This window comes from Triplophysa dalaica, chromosome 21, assembly GCF_015846415.1.
Source record: "Triplophysa dalaica isolate WHDGS20190420 chromosome 21, ASM1584641v1, whole genome shotgun sequence".
NCBI lineage: Eukaryota > Metazoa > Chordata > Actinopteri > Cypriniformes > Nemacheilidae > Triplophysa > Triplophysa dalaica.
The window spans coordinates 15378371-15394710 of NC_079562.1; the positions used below are offsets into that span (position 1 = coordinate 15378371).

Sequence of the window (16340 nt, forward strand, 5' to 3'; positions counted from 1 at the left end):
TTTGGGTACTGGATTAACTTGTTCTCATTTTATCCCCTTTGACGACTGGGACTTGTTTCGTAATTATTTAAGTGAGAACACCATACACTGCAGCTTCAGCACAGCTTTCAGCCATCAAAGCACGACCCGGAAGACCAGTTCGGCTGACGCACGACTACGTTGCAGCAGCCCTACTTTGTGCCTCAAGTTTCCCTGCTTCCAGAGAGAGAGAGAGAGAGAGAGAGAGAGAGAGAGAGAGAGAGAGAGAGAGAGAGAGAGAGAGATAACGAGGTATCAGACACCACACCGCAAGTCACTGAACACAGATGCTCAGCAAAGGCATACTGGTGAAGGGACGCTGACTGTCTGGAAAGGTTGGCATTGCCAGCTCGAGCGGATTTGGAAAGCAGGCGAGGACTGCGCCTTGAGCCTCAGCGCTTCGCTAAGCACAACGAATCACCTCTACTATTCCCTCAAAGACGACACACGGACTTGGCCCCAGGACACATTTCTCTCTGGTGTGAAATGTCAAGAAGAGAAAGCCCAATCATAAACGCTGGTAAGATGCGTTTTGTGTAGACAATCATTCGACACAGCTCGTGTATAAATCGAGTAATGCGGGGAGATTTTTCACGCGCTTTATTAATGTATTTATTTCTGCCTGAAGTAGGATGATGCTATTTTAAGGAGATCGTTTTATTTGAAATGATTTTATCCTTTTTATTTTTATTTCTATTTAAAATCGTTTAAAAGCAATCACCCAATAATTACAATAAAATATAACCAGGTATTATTAACCACGCATAATTGATATTGTTGCTACCAACAATAGATAATAATAATTTGTTATTGTTGGTGCTGTCGTTATTGTTACTGTTATTTTATTGTAGTTGTTGCAATTCATCTGTTGTAAAAGTAAATCTGCTGTATTCTTAATGTCACTACACGGTATGACAGTAGTTAAAACGATTATAATACTAGTGCTAAAAAGAACAAAAATCTCTTCATAACAATGTTTTATTTTTTATAATATTATTTAATTAATATTTTTTTATTTTATTAATCGTTATAGAAATTGGTGTACAGATGTGGCACAATATGCGTTTCATCTTTGTAAAGTTGAAAGTAAATATAAGCGAAATGAAACAAAATTCAGTAACGCAAACAGTATTAAAATTATAAGCAAATTGTACTGCATAAAATAACAAATATAAAATAATGTTTATAAAATATAGCATCGTATTATATAGAATAATTTCATTAATGTGTATATTTAGGTCTTGATTCAGCAAATAGAACAAGCGCAAAAGCACATTCTTAAACTGAAATATAGCCCAAGTGATTTTCGGTAACATTTCTTGAACAATCACGACACTCATTGATGATTCTGTATGTGAGGTGTGAGGTGAGCCGAGGAATTAGCTCTCTCTGTGATGCCCCAGGGAGTCCTGCAATATCCCACCTGTACTGTTTATTTAAATCATTGACTCCAAGAGCTGTCAGCCACAAAAGGAGGGGGGGCGCCCCGTCATCACCCTTCAGATTTATGACTGTCACGGAATCATTTTTCTATTCAACTAACGCCCTCAACCAGAACAAGACTTTTACCAATAGGACAGCATGTAAATAAATAAAAGAATAAACATCGCATAATGCCGAATAATGCTAATTAATGGCTGAAATAAATGAAGATATGCATTTTACGTTCAATTCGTGTTATTCGTGCTCCAGCAGAGGACAGGGGACTTGTGACTTTGCCTGCCTGTGTCTGCCCCCGAGTGCCCTGTCACAATCTAATTACCCGTGAGTAAAGGACAATACCGCTTCAGCTGGTCTGTGTCATTCCCTCTATATCCCAGCGCCTGCTTATCTTCACAAACCCTTCTGCGCTGCTCTCTGCCCCTCCTGCCCTCTTTTAACCCCACGGAGAATGATAAATGCGCAGAGAGGGAACGAATGGACAAACCCATTTCACGGCACCTGTTAATTAACGGAATGATTGCCTCCGTTTCCACCGACTTCAGCAATCGCTCTCCATTATTTTTCTGATGCTATTAATTCAATGCGAAGTAATGTGACATCACGTGTCGTCGTCAGGTAGAGGAGTCATAATGGCGACCCGAGTTAGAGTCCTCAGTGATACTGCTGAGCCCCTACGAGGGCAGTCTGTTTTGTTTAAACATCGAAACCAACTGGATTACCAAAGATACTTAGTTCAGGTATTCTCTAAAGATATTCAGCCCTGCAGGTGAGCTCAACCAACCACCTTCATTAGCATTACTGGTGATGAGCAGGATCAGAGGAGCCAGCCAAACACACAATTCCTATAGCCTTCTCACCACAAAACCGTAAACAATAATTTTTGGAGGCCATGCATTTTTATATCGGATTCCACTTATATCTGTTATTGCGCATTTGCCCTTCTTGTAAATATGCAAAGCCAAGCGTTATATTAAACAACAATCATTTCTTGACTTGTCAGGAAATGCTGTCAGGGCTCATTTACGCTGTAGGTCCCCAGGTCAGATATTGGCACACACCCAAAACACTTTATCGACTACTTGTATACAACAGTATGGTGGCAACAAAATGCCTGAGTCTTTCAGCGTTCCCCATGCGTTTCAGCCATACTGGTACAACCTTGCAAAGTCGCCTATGGATTTTTTTCTTTTCCTTTACCGAGATTCAGTGACGTCAAGTCACGGCGTCGGAGTGGCGGCTGGTAGGGGCTCTGAGCTCGCGCTCCAATTATTGCATGTCAATCATTATTGCTTTACTGGAGTGCACTCTGACTAAACCCCTCCTGTTTCAAATTATAAAAATACATTACCTTAAAGAGACAATTTTTTTAAACAGATTATTATTTTTGTTGTTGTTATATAACTCAATCAGTAAATCCGTGCAACGTGTTACTCCTAGAGCCACAACCTGCTATAGAGCCAGATCATCAGGACTGTCCTGTGGCTCTGAAAACAGTGCTCTCTTAGATTGATCTAACCAGACAAGCTGGTTAAATGAATAATTAACACACACAAAACGTTGCGACAAGCATTGAGGCTGCAGAGCTACCAAAGGTGAACAGCAATAATCCAAAGGAGCACATCTGGAGCTTTAGGCCAAATAACGTAAAGAAGACCATCTCACCACACCATAATAATAACATAATAATAAGCAGTGTAAACGATTAATTGCATTGTCACAATTTAGAAACATTACATTAAACATTTGTTCCATGGCAACCAATGTGTAATTCAATCAGAAAGAATTCAAAACCAAACCCTATATATGTGAATGAGGGCCTTCAGTTGACCAACCTGAATCCACAGTTTATCTAAACGCTTATCAAGGTAATTGGCGACGGTCAGTCTTTCTGCCTGCGGTGGGCAAGCCTGCTGCTTGTTTTGCCACGAGATAACAGCGCACAAGAATCAACCAAGTTGCCCTAATGGCCACCAATTGGCTCTCTCTGGACCTGCCCATGCGACCTGTCGGCACCACCGAGAGACAAGCCCGCTATTAATATGTAAAGCGACGTTTGATCGCTTGAAACAGCATACAAAGACAGTGTTTTCACAAGAAGAATGTGGTGACAACTAATTTAAAACAATTAGACGCGCAAGAACAATAGCCCCCAATTTAGAGACCATAAAATACTCCTCCCCAATTAATGCCAGAGGTGGAATTGTGTATGTTTGCATTAGGTATATATCGCATGTGACACTTCACTGTAAAATGTTTTGTTCTTTTAAGTAAATGTTAATTGTCACGCAACACGTCGTGTTTATGAATAACCAATCACATTCTATTTTAAAATCAATAATCATGTGCAAACAATCACAATAATTACAACATAATCATACAATAAAATAATTCTGCTTGTATAGAAAAAAATCTGTAATTTGTTAATTTTCACGACAAAAGTAATGCATACATATTATTTAATAACAGACAGCTCGTTTGAATCTTGTAGGCTTGTTTCTAAATATAAAACAGTAGCCTTACATTATGTTTCAATCTCTTTTGCTTTGAGTTAAGGAGCACATTATCGGACATCAAGCATTAAGAAAGGTAAAATATCTCAATAAATTGCTCCGCTGAATGATGAGTGTTTCAGCTCTCTAAATGTGGCGCACTGTATGCCGACGGTCGCCGTGGCAAGCGTCAGGTCCAAGCCAATGGCAGTAAGCGTGATCTGCTATTGGTTAACAGAGCGATCAATGCCAGCTCGTGACTCCGCCCATGCTCGTAAGATATGGAATCTACTGGCGCCAGGTCCGACAGTACACAGGCACAATTCATTAATGAGACATCTCTTCGCTTCAGACAGCCGCAGAGGTTTTCAGAGAGACTTTTAACAATCGAGCAGCCGACAATTCAAAGCTGTGTAAATTGCGAATGTCAACAGACGTCCCGAGGATTAACATTCTTTGTAAAGGACTAACACGGCATTAAATAAACACAGGATTGGAGTGCTGAAATGCTGCTTTGCGCTGTGAGTAGCTACTTGGCGATACTTTCATATATTGCTTACGGTAATGCAACTAATTTTACAGCTTGCTAGAGTTAAAAGCCTTCCGATTAAATGCGGAGATTGTTTTTACGAATTTACGATAAGGTTTTGACATCATTCGTTAGATGTGCACAGTGCACTTTTCTACTGTACTGTTGACACTCGAGCTCATTCATTTGTTTTTCTCTTACAGGTGATCACAAGGATTGTTGAAAACCCGAGGATTGTTTAAAGCTAAGGACCTTTATTTCTCAAAAATAAAGGCATGTGCGGAAAGTGAATAGGGGCATCAGAAGCACCATTTTTACTGTAGCCTAGGCGAACGGCAATTATTTTAATATTTTACTGGACTGTGGTGTTGCTCCTCTCAGCGTCTAAAACGATTTCAGTAAGCAGACTTTTAGAAAAAAAACGGGCCCTTTAGAAATGGAGGTTGCGTCCGATCAGTCTCGGTGGATGGCCCATCATCATGCGGTACTCAATGGTCAGCACCCAGACTCCCATCACCACGGGCTTACACACAACTACATGGAGCCCATGGCGCCTCTTCTGCCACCGGACGAGGTGGATGTGTTCTTGAACCACTTGGATTCGCAGGGTAATCCCTACTACCCCAACTCACGAGCCAGGGTCTCCTACGGACAAGCGCACGGTACGATGATGCTTCATGTCAAATTGCTCTTGTGTGAATGAAAAAAATAAATGTTATAAAATGTTTTTAGATTAACACAAAATAGACTAAAATATATAATGCAATAATCCGAATAATACAATTTTGGTCTAACTTAATTGGCAATGTTAATGTTATGCATTTTATAGGTAGGCTAACATTATAGGCTATAAAATGAAATTAGTAAACAAAGTTGACCCTAGTGATGACAACGCATTACAATTTTAAGTCAATTTTCTATATGTGTGTCATCAGTAACATACAACCTCTCTATTTGTAAAAGTAAAAGATTTCGTTTTTTTTACTTTCACTATGTTTGATGCGAAAAGCATTGCGGCCGTTAAAGAAAGCCATCTCTCTTGACTAATACTGTTTGATCTATTTAGATAAGAATATTAACAATATCTATTTTTGAAATTGAAGCATATTGTTATTTTAAATTATGTATGTATGTATGTAACTAGCTGCTTTATTTATTTATGTCTTGTCGTCAACTATTAGCTGAGCAAATGGATGAGAAACAATGTATTTAAAATGTTAGATATCAGATTTCTTTACTACGTTATGAACTGTCATCTCCACGACGTATGTGTTGAAATGTAAAGATGACAAGAAAAAGAAAATGTCCCGCGAATGACTTGAGGAAAGGGAAGTTCGTGTCAGGGAGAGAGAGCGAGAGAGAGAGATCAAGGCACTTCCCGGATGCCAAATCAAAACGAAAAAATCCTGATGATTTTCTTAGTCCAAGTGTCTTATTTGTGAGAAGAACAGACTTTCCAACATTTTTTTCGTTTTACATGCGTCGTGCCTCGCTTTCGAGGGCAAACCGTTTGAAGAGGGATCGCGTTTTTATATAAAAAAGTAAAGATCACGTCGATAAGAAGGATATTCGTTTTTTGGCTGGGCTCATGAGATGAATCAATACAAGTTTTTTTTTATCTCTATTGCGTAATTTATATTTAGGATTCTTTCCGATCTCAATGTCGAGTTTATATTGTTCGGTTACCGAGTCAACAGGTGAGAATTAACAATAACAAAAACATTTTGTGAAAACAAAAAACATTTTAACTTGTTTTAATTATTAAGATGCCAATCGAAAAAAACGCACTTTGGTCGTCGTTTTAGTTGAGGATTGAGCTTTATTATTTCTTTTCTATTTTTCTCAGCTCGTCTCACGGGAGGTCAGGTCTGCCGACCACACCTCATACACAGCCCCGGTATTCCCTGGCTGGACAGCGGAAAAGCAGCGCTCTCTGCCGCCCACCATAACGCCTGGGCGGTGAGTCACTTCAGCAAGCCCGGCCTGCACCCCGCCAGCGCCGGTTACCCGTGCAGCAGCAGTTCCAACACGGCTCCCGTCTCTTCTCTTACATCTGCGACCCACTCAAGTCCGCATCCCCTCTACAATTTCCCCCCAACCCCACCGAAAGACGTCTCCCCGGATCCCGGTCCCTCTTCCCCGACCTCCATCACGGCAAGAATGGACGAGAAAGAGTCCATTAAGTACCAACTGTCTATCGCTGATGGTATGAAAATGGAGGGATGTAGTCCCCTTCGGGGCAGCCTGGCAATGAGCGCCCAGACACAGTCCACGCATCATCCCATCCCTACCTACCCGACATACTCTCTGCCCACGCCACACGACTACGGCAGCGGTCTGTTTCACCCGGGAACTCTCCTCAGTGGATCGGCGTCCAGTTTCACACCCAAATGCAAAAGCAAGACACGATCGTGCTCAGGTGAGTTTCATTAGCTCATGGATGTTTCCCTGCCATTCAACCTCACACTAACAGCATTACATCAGTTTTTAAATTATGTTAAATTCGAAATGTATAAAATATACAAGATACACTGGATTTTTGGTGCAGGAACGCATTATGATTTTATTAATTTTATCGTCTTCTCAACGTGCCTAAACAAAGCATTATAAAGTTATATTTATCAGGAGCGTCTCATTTTTCAATTTTGCAGCTTGTTAAATTTGGCAATTGTCCTCATTTCTTTTTTCTGTGGTAGCCTACATAAAAACAATCCAATTTTAATGCCCTTAAAACAAACAAAACAATCAAGTAACAAGGCCTAACTAGATCGTACTAATGGGAAATGAAACCGATTTAGTTAAATAAATATCAACCTAATTAAAAGTATATGTAGGCAAAATAGAAATACGTACATTACATAGGCATAGGCCTATATTACGGCATCAGTGGTGTTTAAATGAAAATAAAACGATTAAAATGAAGAAACATTTTAAAATGTGGAAGCGAGATTTTAATCGCGATCGCATTGAAAGCTAGAAAATAATCATATATCCCAACATCACAAAGGATTTGAAAATGTTCAGCTTTTTTAGCTGTAAGCATGAATGTTTTTATAATTGAGGTTATTTGATCTTGTTTTTTAGTTGAGGGTCAAAATTCGTGCCGTGTTGTTCTTTAAATTGAGTCTTTATCACGCTTATAACGTTGAGGAGTCACGACGCGCTGGCTCCAGTCATATCCTGCATACCTTTAGCCGAACAAATCACGACACACTCCCGCCTCCGCCCTCCCACGACCCCAATACTAACAAAACCCTGGCGGGACAGGCCTTCACAGGCGACAGGACCCTGCTGTTTGTGTTCTTATTTATACACGACTTTGACCCGTTTCACTGACCAAGATCAACGCTAATTTTAAGTTATATGCTTGTAGCCTACACATTAATTTAGTCCTCTGAATTTACACAATTATGCTTTTCTTGTGCGGAATACTATTATATACGTACTCCACGTAAAGTTAAGCATGCATTGGCAGTGTGCTTTGGAAAATGCGAATAAAGTTTAGGTTGATTTGCATGGCAAATTATTCTGGATTTCTGCCCAGTTTTAAATACATAAACTTTAAAAATTGTCTAGTAATCTGAAAACGGGTTTGTGTTTCAATTTCTAATCTTTTACTTTTACTCACATATTTTCACATATGACTAAATAAACCTGAAAATAAGGTTATTAAACTATGGATATTTATAAATTAGAGATACATTTTCACTATACACTAGAAATATTTTCTGAACCTGAGTTTCGTAAGTCTTAAATGGGGTTGTAAAACGAGTCGATATTACACACTTCTAGGATTAACCTTTATTTACGCAACCCATTAATGCCACACCTTGAGTTTGTGTTGCAGGCCATTTTCACCTAACACTCCCAAAACCAAGTTTCGGTACATTGAGAATGCGAATGATTCCTCTATCCACACCGTCCATGAACAAGAGTAGCGACTTAAAATGACTGAATTACAACACATCACATACACATAAAAGGCCGTTCATTGTCCAGGGCGGATTCCATTCTCTGGTCAGGGTGGGACAGCGACTGTCTTGCATTATAATGTGAATAACAGAGAGATGCTCAGGGGACAGACAGAAGAGCACATGCATTAAAGAACTGGGTTAAGAGTAGGACACCTGGACATCAACACAAACCGCCATGTCTTGCACAAATTTAAAATGTTTCATCCAAAACTTTGTAAATTCCAAGAGAAATTATGTTATTCTGTTTTTGAACCTGGCCTCCAGCACACTTTGTGAGATTCCAGCACCATGACTGCCAAGCTACTCATTGGTTCATTAACTTTAGAGTTTGCTTTTAACTGCGACCCTGTGTTCCTGTATCGTGCACGGAGTGTGAACCTTAATTATATAAATTTCCCTTTGCTTTTCCTCCACTTGAATTCTGCACAGAGGGGCGCGAGTGCGTGAACTGCGGAGCCACCTCCACCCCGCTGTGGCGGCGGGACGGGACGGGCCACTACCTCTGCAACGCGTGCGGCCTGTACCACAAGATGAACGGGCAGAACAGACCCCTCATCAAGCCCAAGCGCAGACTGGTGAGTAGACAGACCTCTGAAATTCCTTCAGTTTCACCTACATGTGAGAACGGGGGCTAAATAGGAGCTCGGAGCAGAGAGCCCGAACACAATTCCAGGAAAGTTATATTTTCCCTATATTCTTCCTGGAATTGTTTGTAGCCCACCCCCCCTGGTGATCCCCTACTCGCCCTGTTACAATACAGCTACTATTGCCATTGTTACCGCTATCATTATTGCTTCTAGTTCTGATACTGTCACTGATACCAATGCCCACGCCGGTGTAATTATCACCACTCCACACTGATAGAGAAACAGCATGCTGCCCAAACCCATCTGTTTAGATCTTGCTGTTTGATCTGGCCGTTGTTGTTTTTTCAAGGGTTGTTTGGACATCCACATGTCATTGGTTTGCTCTGTGGCGCTTGGTTATGAATCTGGCTCCATTTTAGATTCTCATTTCATTTCATCTCGATAAGATGAGATGTACATAAGATTTTTGTTTTAATTAGCTTTATCTAACCTTTTTATTTGCATTGCGATGATCGATAAAAAACACGACCGACATTTCAAATTACGGAGTTTGTTTTGTTTGATGTTTTTCCTATTGAAAACTCAGAAAGCAAGACGTGTGAAAAGTCAAACTTTTTTACATTTTCTTTATTAATGTCTAATTTGTATGTGGTTCATAGACAGCCTGTCCCGTGTGCATTTATTTAAAAATAACCCTCTTTTCATAATAAGATGCTGTGTCCCAGGGCTATAGGGAATGGATTGTGTCTCTCATGGAGTTTTTTTTTTCCAGCGTTGATATTACATAAAAACAGCTGACTTTTCAAAGAACAGAGGCAGGATATTTTTCCACATTTTTCCTCTGACATAATCTTATTTTATCTTTTAGTGGATGAAATTCTATATCTCTAGCTCTGTCTCTTTCGCTCTGGTATTGAGTCATTCCTCACAGTCTTTTAAATGTGATGTAATATTATCATATAGATTAGTCTGGAGACACAACAAGCCATTTAATTGAGTGAAACTGTCTTTTTCTATCAGCCATGTGTCATAATTTAATTTTCTCTCGGTTAAGTGACCATCAGAGTGCAAATATGACCCTCTCAAAGGGAAGCTTATTTTCAGTGTGGAATAGAGACATACGCAGCATGTCAACCATGAGCTTTATACATAATTACAAAGTGACTTTCACAGAGGAATTAAAATACAGGGCTTTAGATGGTGATTTCAAATTATGAAGATTATAACTTCGTTTTTTGTAGTCTTTCTTTCTTTCTTTCTGTCTTTCTTTCTGTCTTTCTCTCTGTGTTCTCATGGTTAAAAAGGCCACAGGGTTTTCCATGGAGTCAGTGTGCTTGCCCATGCTTTTGCATTTTGGTCTGAAGTGTTTTCAGAGCGCTGTTCAAAGGCCATCCAGTTGTTTCCTATCCGGATATCTGCCCGGGCCCGATAAGGAAGCCAGGCTCCCGGGTGTTTCCGTCTTCAACAAACCGGGCTGAATTTTCTCTGGCCCCGGCAGGCCCGAATGACATCTACTGTAAAGCGATTATCAGCGCGCTATGTGTGAAGGGGCTGGGGCAGGGATTGGAAAATAAATGGATTTATACTCTTTGCTCTCTTGTTTGTCATGCTCGACTGGCACTGAGCTGAAGTATCGGAATGCGGGTGTTTCTGTTGTCGCCTGCGCGTCGTTTAATAATTTTTTATTTAGCGCTCAGTGAGAATTATTACACAAACAGTATTTGGTGTATGTGTTGGACTGCGGGGGAATCGCGTTGTATACGCCTATACATGTTTCTCATTATGTGTGAAAAATTGATCCGTAATGGACAACAAGAGAACAGAGGGTTGATGACCCGGCTTTGCAGTCGCTCCGCCCAACGAAGCGTGTGATGCTCAGTATCTGCATCAAAACATTATAATTGAATGATCTGTCTAATATATTTTCAAAACTATAATTTTTTTGTGGATACAGGTCGGAAACAACTCATTGTTTTAATAAAGACACAAATCGACAAATTAAATTCACATTGTTTAAATGCACAGAACTGGCTATATTTAATTAGCGCACGCAAGTCCCTTTAAGAGATTTCATATGTCCAGGACGCTTTTACTGATGTTATTTAGGGGTAGTTTTGAAATGCTGTCTGGTGCAGAGTACACATAGCAGCACAGAGTCATAATATTAGTCACATCATCAGATTCTTATCGTAAATGCGTCTGCTCCAACCCAAAGCTGCCCCCAGTGTGGAGAACAGAGGAATGAAGGTTACGCGTTCGACAAATATCCCCAAAACACTAACAAATTCGCGTTTAAACGCATACTATAAAATCATGTGCACGATTCATATGCAAAATGCATACATATAAATGCGTTTCCAACCTCCTGTCAAATTAAAAAGACTTGTCAAACAAAAATGTCTTTACACATGCAATGGTGACAATACCAATGAACGATGTTAATATTCGGTCTTTCTTGTCTTCACAGTCTGCTGCGAGACGGGCCGGCACCTGCTGCGCGAACTGCCAGACGACCACGACCACTCTGTGGCGGCGCAACGGGAACGGCGACCCGGTGTGCAACGCCTGCGGGCTCTACTACAAACTCCACAACGTGAGTATTAACAACCGCAAACACCGAAAGTGACAGCGAAGTGGTCAAGTGGGCGGACAGCTTGTATCGATCTAAGAGAGGGAAGAGAGAGACCGGGGACGCAAAGCCGGCTTTCCCTGTCAGGCAGAGCCCGTTGACCGTTTTTCTCTTTAGATTAATCCAGCTTTGTTTCAGAGGAGGGCGTTTAGGGCGTTATTCCCAGGAGGGGCGGCGGGGCGGGAATGCTATTCAAGATACGGCGTCAGTTATATAAATTCAGTGTTGTCTGAAACCAGGCTTTTTAATGTTAAGCTTGGCGGCGAGCTCTTTAGCCGACAAATAAATACATTTCACCTTAATGAAACGAGTGAAACAAAGGAGGAAAGAGAAAGAGTGACAGCTGAGCTGGTCTGCGTTTAGCCATAAATATAGAATACAGCCATCATTAGACTACACACGCACTTTATTTTGTTTTGTATTAACGTTTCTAAAATAAAAATAGAAATAAAACAACCATCACATAAATAAAAATGATTTATAATGGTTATAATTGCAATTGCATTGGTTTCAATGGATCTCCGAGGGTCATATTTAAACCGATGATGATTCATAATGTTATTTTAATAGAATAATTTAATGTGTATAGGATTTTTTTCTGCAGAATATGTAGCATAAAAACGTTAATCGAAAGTGTAAGTCAGCTGGTTTTATTGAAATCAAAACATTTAATTGGATAAAATCAAGACCATAAAGTCATCTGAATGTTCAGATCAAATAGAAACATCTTCATCTTTGGCATGAAAGAACTGATAATCTGTTGACGTTGTCCTCCTCAATAGCTTATCTTGTCCCCTTTCTTTGTAGGTCAACAGGCCAATGACCATGAAAAAAGAGGGCATCCAAACACGCAACCGCAAGATGTCCAGCAAGTCCAAGAGGAGTAAACGATCCGGAGAAGGTTTCGAAGAGCTCTGCAGGACAAGCATGCAGGACAAGTCCTCTCCGTTTGGCAGCGCTCTGGCAAGCCACATGCCACACATGGGCCACCTGCCACCTTTCAGCCACTCCGGACACATGCTGCCCACGCCAACTCCCATCCACCCGTCGTTCAGCCACCCGCACCATTCCAGCCGGTCTCCCGCATGGGCCGAACCTCACTGAAGTTCCACCTTCACGTGCATTCCCTCAGCAGAGGCCTTCGCCGCGGCAAACATCTCCATGCACCCCCTCCCTTCAACATCTAGCACAGGCGAGGGGGTTCATGTTGGTTTAGTTTCTGGAAGGACTGTAATGACAGCGACGACCATGTCGACTTGTATAGAGGACGATTTGTAAGGACCTTTCCTTCTTCAGGCTCACTGGACGCTGAGAACACTCACAGAGCAGAGGGAGAGAGAGAGAAAGAGCTTTCTTTGCTTTCAGCTTCTCATTTTACTGAGTCACTTTGGTACTGTCCTGAAAGAGAGGATGTGTGTGCAGAATCACTGTGAGGCAGTTTCATTGAAGACAGCCGCCTCAGAACTATATTTGGCTCTCTTGCAAAGGACTCACATTGACTCTAAACATAAGAAAGAGAGAGAGAGACCCCTAACTCTATCCTCCTAACATGCTGGAATACGTGGTTCCCTCTGAGTGGACTCTACGGATACGACATACGCAAACAAATGTTTATAAAGGTTAATTGTTATTATCGTTATTGTTATAATTGTTATTATGATAATTTATTTTCACTCTTTATCTCTTGTTTTGCTTTCCTCGGAACACATTGTCATATCATAAACATTATTTGATTGGTATTGATGAAAAACACTGACCTATCCTAGCCAAGGCCATGTTGCCGAGCTGTACGTTTTTATCATTTTCCATTACACAAATAAAGGAAATAAAGTTTTAATACTTCGCCGTGTCTATTTGAGTACTTCCTTGTCAACGTTGTGTGCATTTACGGTCGCTCTTCACTTCAATGGAGACGTCTCTGTGGCCACAGACGGGTTTGATCATATATGTTTCCGACTCCGGGGCATCGTGTTTCCCCGCAGTTACTGTAGTTTAATATGAGAAAAACACACAAATGCCAAAACATGGAAAAGACGGAACACAAACACAACCAAGTGCCCAGATACGCTGCTGTTGCATGCACTAAGTGTCAAATGAAATTTCATGTCACCTAGACGTCGTTGAGCTCTCAAATTTAAGCAATATCAGATGCACACACTAAGTGCCCGCGGTGCGGTATGGCTTGGGTCCCTATTTTTTACAACTCAAAATGGGTAAAGATGAGAATTTGTGCACTCAGACCTGCTTTAGTTTGACCCAGACAACAGGTACCAAACACGGGCTCCAACCAAATACCATATATTTTAAAATAACGGGGACGTGTCCTCGACTTCAACCCCCCAACCCACTTTTTGCTTGTCTTTGTGGAGCCAAAAGAAAAGTAAGCAACAGTCTGGCGCGAGACAGAGAGACATAGAGAGAAAAAAGAGAGAGGGAGAGAGAGGGACAAGAGGAAGGAAAGGCAATCAGTCCGGTCCATGAACAAACACGTGGGGGGCAGTTTGGAACCTTCTCCCACAGATGTGCTCGCAGCTGAGGCTTGCAGGAAACAGCTCTTAACCCGGTCTCATTTTTAAGCTATTTAACCCAGCGCAGAGACTGAGGAAACCATCAGCCTGGCCAAGAGTTAATGAGAGAGACCCAACAACAGTCAGGACCATGCTGAGAAGAGGCAGAGTTCAGGTCAACATCGACTGTTGCACAAGTGCCCATGCCCAGCCCCCTTTCAGACAATTACATACCCTTCCTTTGTTTTTTTATTCTATTGTATTCCATTCTATTTAATGAATTGGTCAAGTTTTTGTTGGACATCATCTAATGAAGGTGCACACCAGTCAAATAAGGCTTTAGAGCCGTGGTCTAGTGGTTAGTCCACATCTCGAACTGTGATTCTTCTGTGGGCAACATGAGTTTGAATCTGCCATAGTTTTTTTTTTTTCATTGCTTAAGACAATCACAAAGAAGTTCTCTTTGGAACGTCATTTATTTCTCCTAGACAATAATGTGATTAACTGTCAGATTGAGACATTAAATCTGCTGTTTCTCAATGTCTTCTCCAGAGAAAAAGACACTAGTAATATCTGATGTCTCTCGTGTCAAGAGTTTCAGATCACAAGATCTCAACAAGGTCACAAATAGTGCTTAGGTTTGTCAGCTGTCTGGATTCAAAGTCAGATATTTGAATATGCACGAATCAATTCCCATCAAACTCTTCCAAGACCAAATAATATGAGCTCTGCTGTCTACATTCATTTTGTAACTCAAAACGTTGATTGCATGTCTTATATTATTTCAAATTCATATTTTCAAGTCAAGAATAAACTGCTCGCACTACTGAATGACTTCATTTCTTCTGCAGAACAGCATCGTACCCCATCGACTTCCATTGTATGAGCACAAAAGCACTATTTCTCAAAATGTCTCCTTTATGTTCCACAGAAGAAAGTCACATGTATGTTTTGAACAACACGAGGGTCAACAAACAATGACAGGTTTTTTATCTGTCAATAAAAGTGATAAAATGTTTGAAACGTGGGTCAACCAGAAACCTGAAAATAACCTTTTAGGAACAGATAATCAAAAACCTCTAATTAAGTCAAAATGTACAATATTCGACACAGAGAGCCTCACAGATTAAATGTTTCTCGTGTTTGTAGCAATAGTCCATGACTGTTCGACTGAATTCCTGCTGTGTGTTTGCCAGTTACAGATGCCACTGGGCTTTTCTATTTGTGTGTGGAGGTATTTGTGTGTGTATGTGTGTGTGTTGTTCTCTTTGGCCGGGCTCCCAGAGCATGAAACGTCCAACGCGCTCAAACAGGGCCCTCCTGAGGGAACTAACTGTCTTCCCCCAAAAAATAATGGGACCGGTCCGCGTCAGAAAGACGGGAGAGGGAAAAAGAGGAGCTTTATTCGCCGTGAAGGCTGAGGAACCGTGACATGCTCGCGTAGTTCCACATGTGTCCCTGTCCTCACTGTTCCTACATGGGGTTCTGTGAGGGGGGAAACGATGTATTGTGGAATAACATATCGTGATACAAAAGGTATTACATTTATTGTGCTATGATAACATGTCTTATGATGTCTGTTGAAATATATTGGTTGAGCAGCAGACATGTGACATATATAATGTCATACTTTTTTTTTACAGCTTTATTGACAAATGCAATATAATATACATAACTATGTATTCAGAGGTGTATAAAGACCTTACATAATGAACCGTTATGTTATCATTATCTTAGACTGAGTTATTTCTATCTACATACACTTCGGTTCCCCTTACATGGAATTCATCATGTTGTTACTACAGTAGCCCTAAAAAGACCAACTGCTCTACAGAGCGTGTTTGGTAAATACATTATTACCTGCAGCAAAGGAGTGAAAACATGACGGCGTCTTAGTTATGTGTCAGCCACCGTAGTGCTTTAAAAGGGAGCAGTGGAGTGAGCCGTTGGTTGCAATTCGCAACCTCACTGCTAGATGTCACTAAATTTCATACACTGGACGTTTAAGAAGTTCTCTCTTTTTTGTTTACTTTTTTTGATTTTTGAATTTTTATGTTATATTTTTCCATGAGAGATACAGTATATTCAATTAAAAAAAGTTCTTGGTGTCGACTAAAATGTTGTCAATTCTTGATCATAACGAAATTATTTAAAAATGCTTTGT

The 16340-nt window shown here is 40.7% G+C and overlaps 1 protein-coding gene across 5 annotated transcripts; it reads left to right on the forward strand.

The window, feature by feature from the left end:
- The first annotated feature begins 268 nt into the window (after positions 1 to 268).
- Positions 269 to 13512, forward strand: gata2a (GATA binding protein 2a). 5 transcript variants are annotated; one of them, XM_056735326.1, is made up of 6 exons: positions 269 to 538; positions 4683 to 5141; positions 6326 to 6897; positions 8870 to 9028; positions 11508 to 11633; positions 12477 to 13512. In XM_056735326.1, exons 2-6 carry the CDS (start codon positions 4916 to 4918, stop codon positions 12771 to 12773), a joined length of 1380 nt encoding a protein of 459 aa, XP_056591304.1. In that variant the 5' UTR covers positions 269 to 538; positions 4683 to 4915; the 3' UTR covers positions 12774 to 13512. The 5 variants fall into 5 exon arrangements, with proteins under 5 accessions (XP_056591304.1, XP_056591305.1, XP_056591306.1 ...); XM_056735327.1 differs by lacking the exon at positions 269 to 538 and adding an exon at positions 4245 to 4511; XM_056735328.1 differs by lacking the exon at positions 269 to 538 and adding an exon at positions 4245 to 4471 and having other exon boundaries at positions 6326 to 6898; positions 8883 to 9028.
- Positions 13513 to 16340: the final 2828 nt, after the last annotated feature.

What these genes read in the sequence shown, in the direction of transcription:
- gata2a (XM_056735326.1), top strand. Translation starts at nt 4,916, where the DNA reads ATGGAGGTTGCGTCCGATCAGTCTCGGTGGATGGCCCATCATCATGCG. An exon ending in GCAAGACACGATCGTGCTCA is followed by an intron (nt 6,898 to 8,869) that starts GGTGAGTTTCAT and finishes TTTCCTCCACTT; the next exon opens with GAATTCTGCACAGAGGGGCG. An exon ending in TCTACTACAAACTCCACAAC is followed by an intron (nt 11,634 to 12,476) that starts GTGAGTATTAAC and finishes CTTTCTTTGTAG; the next exon opens with GTCAACAGGCCAATGACCAT.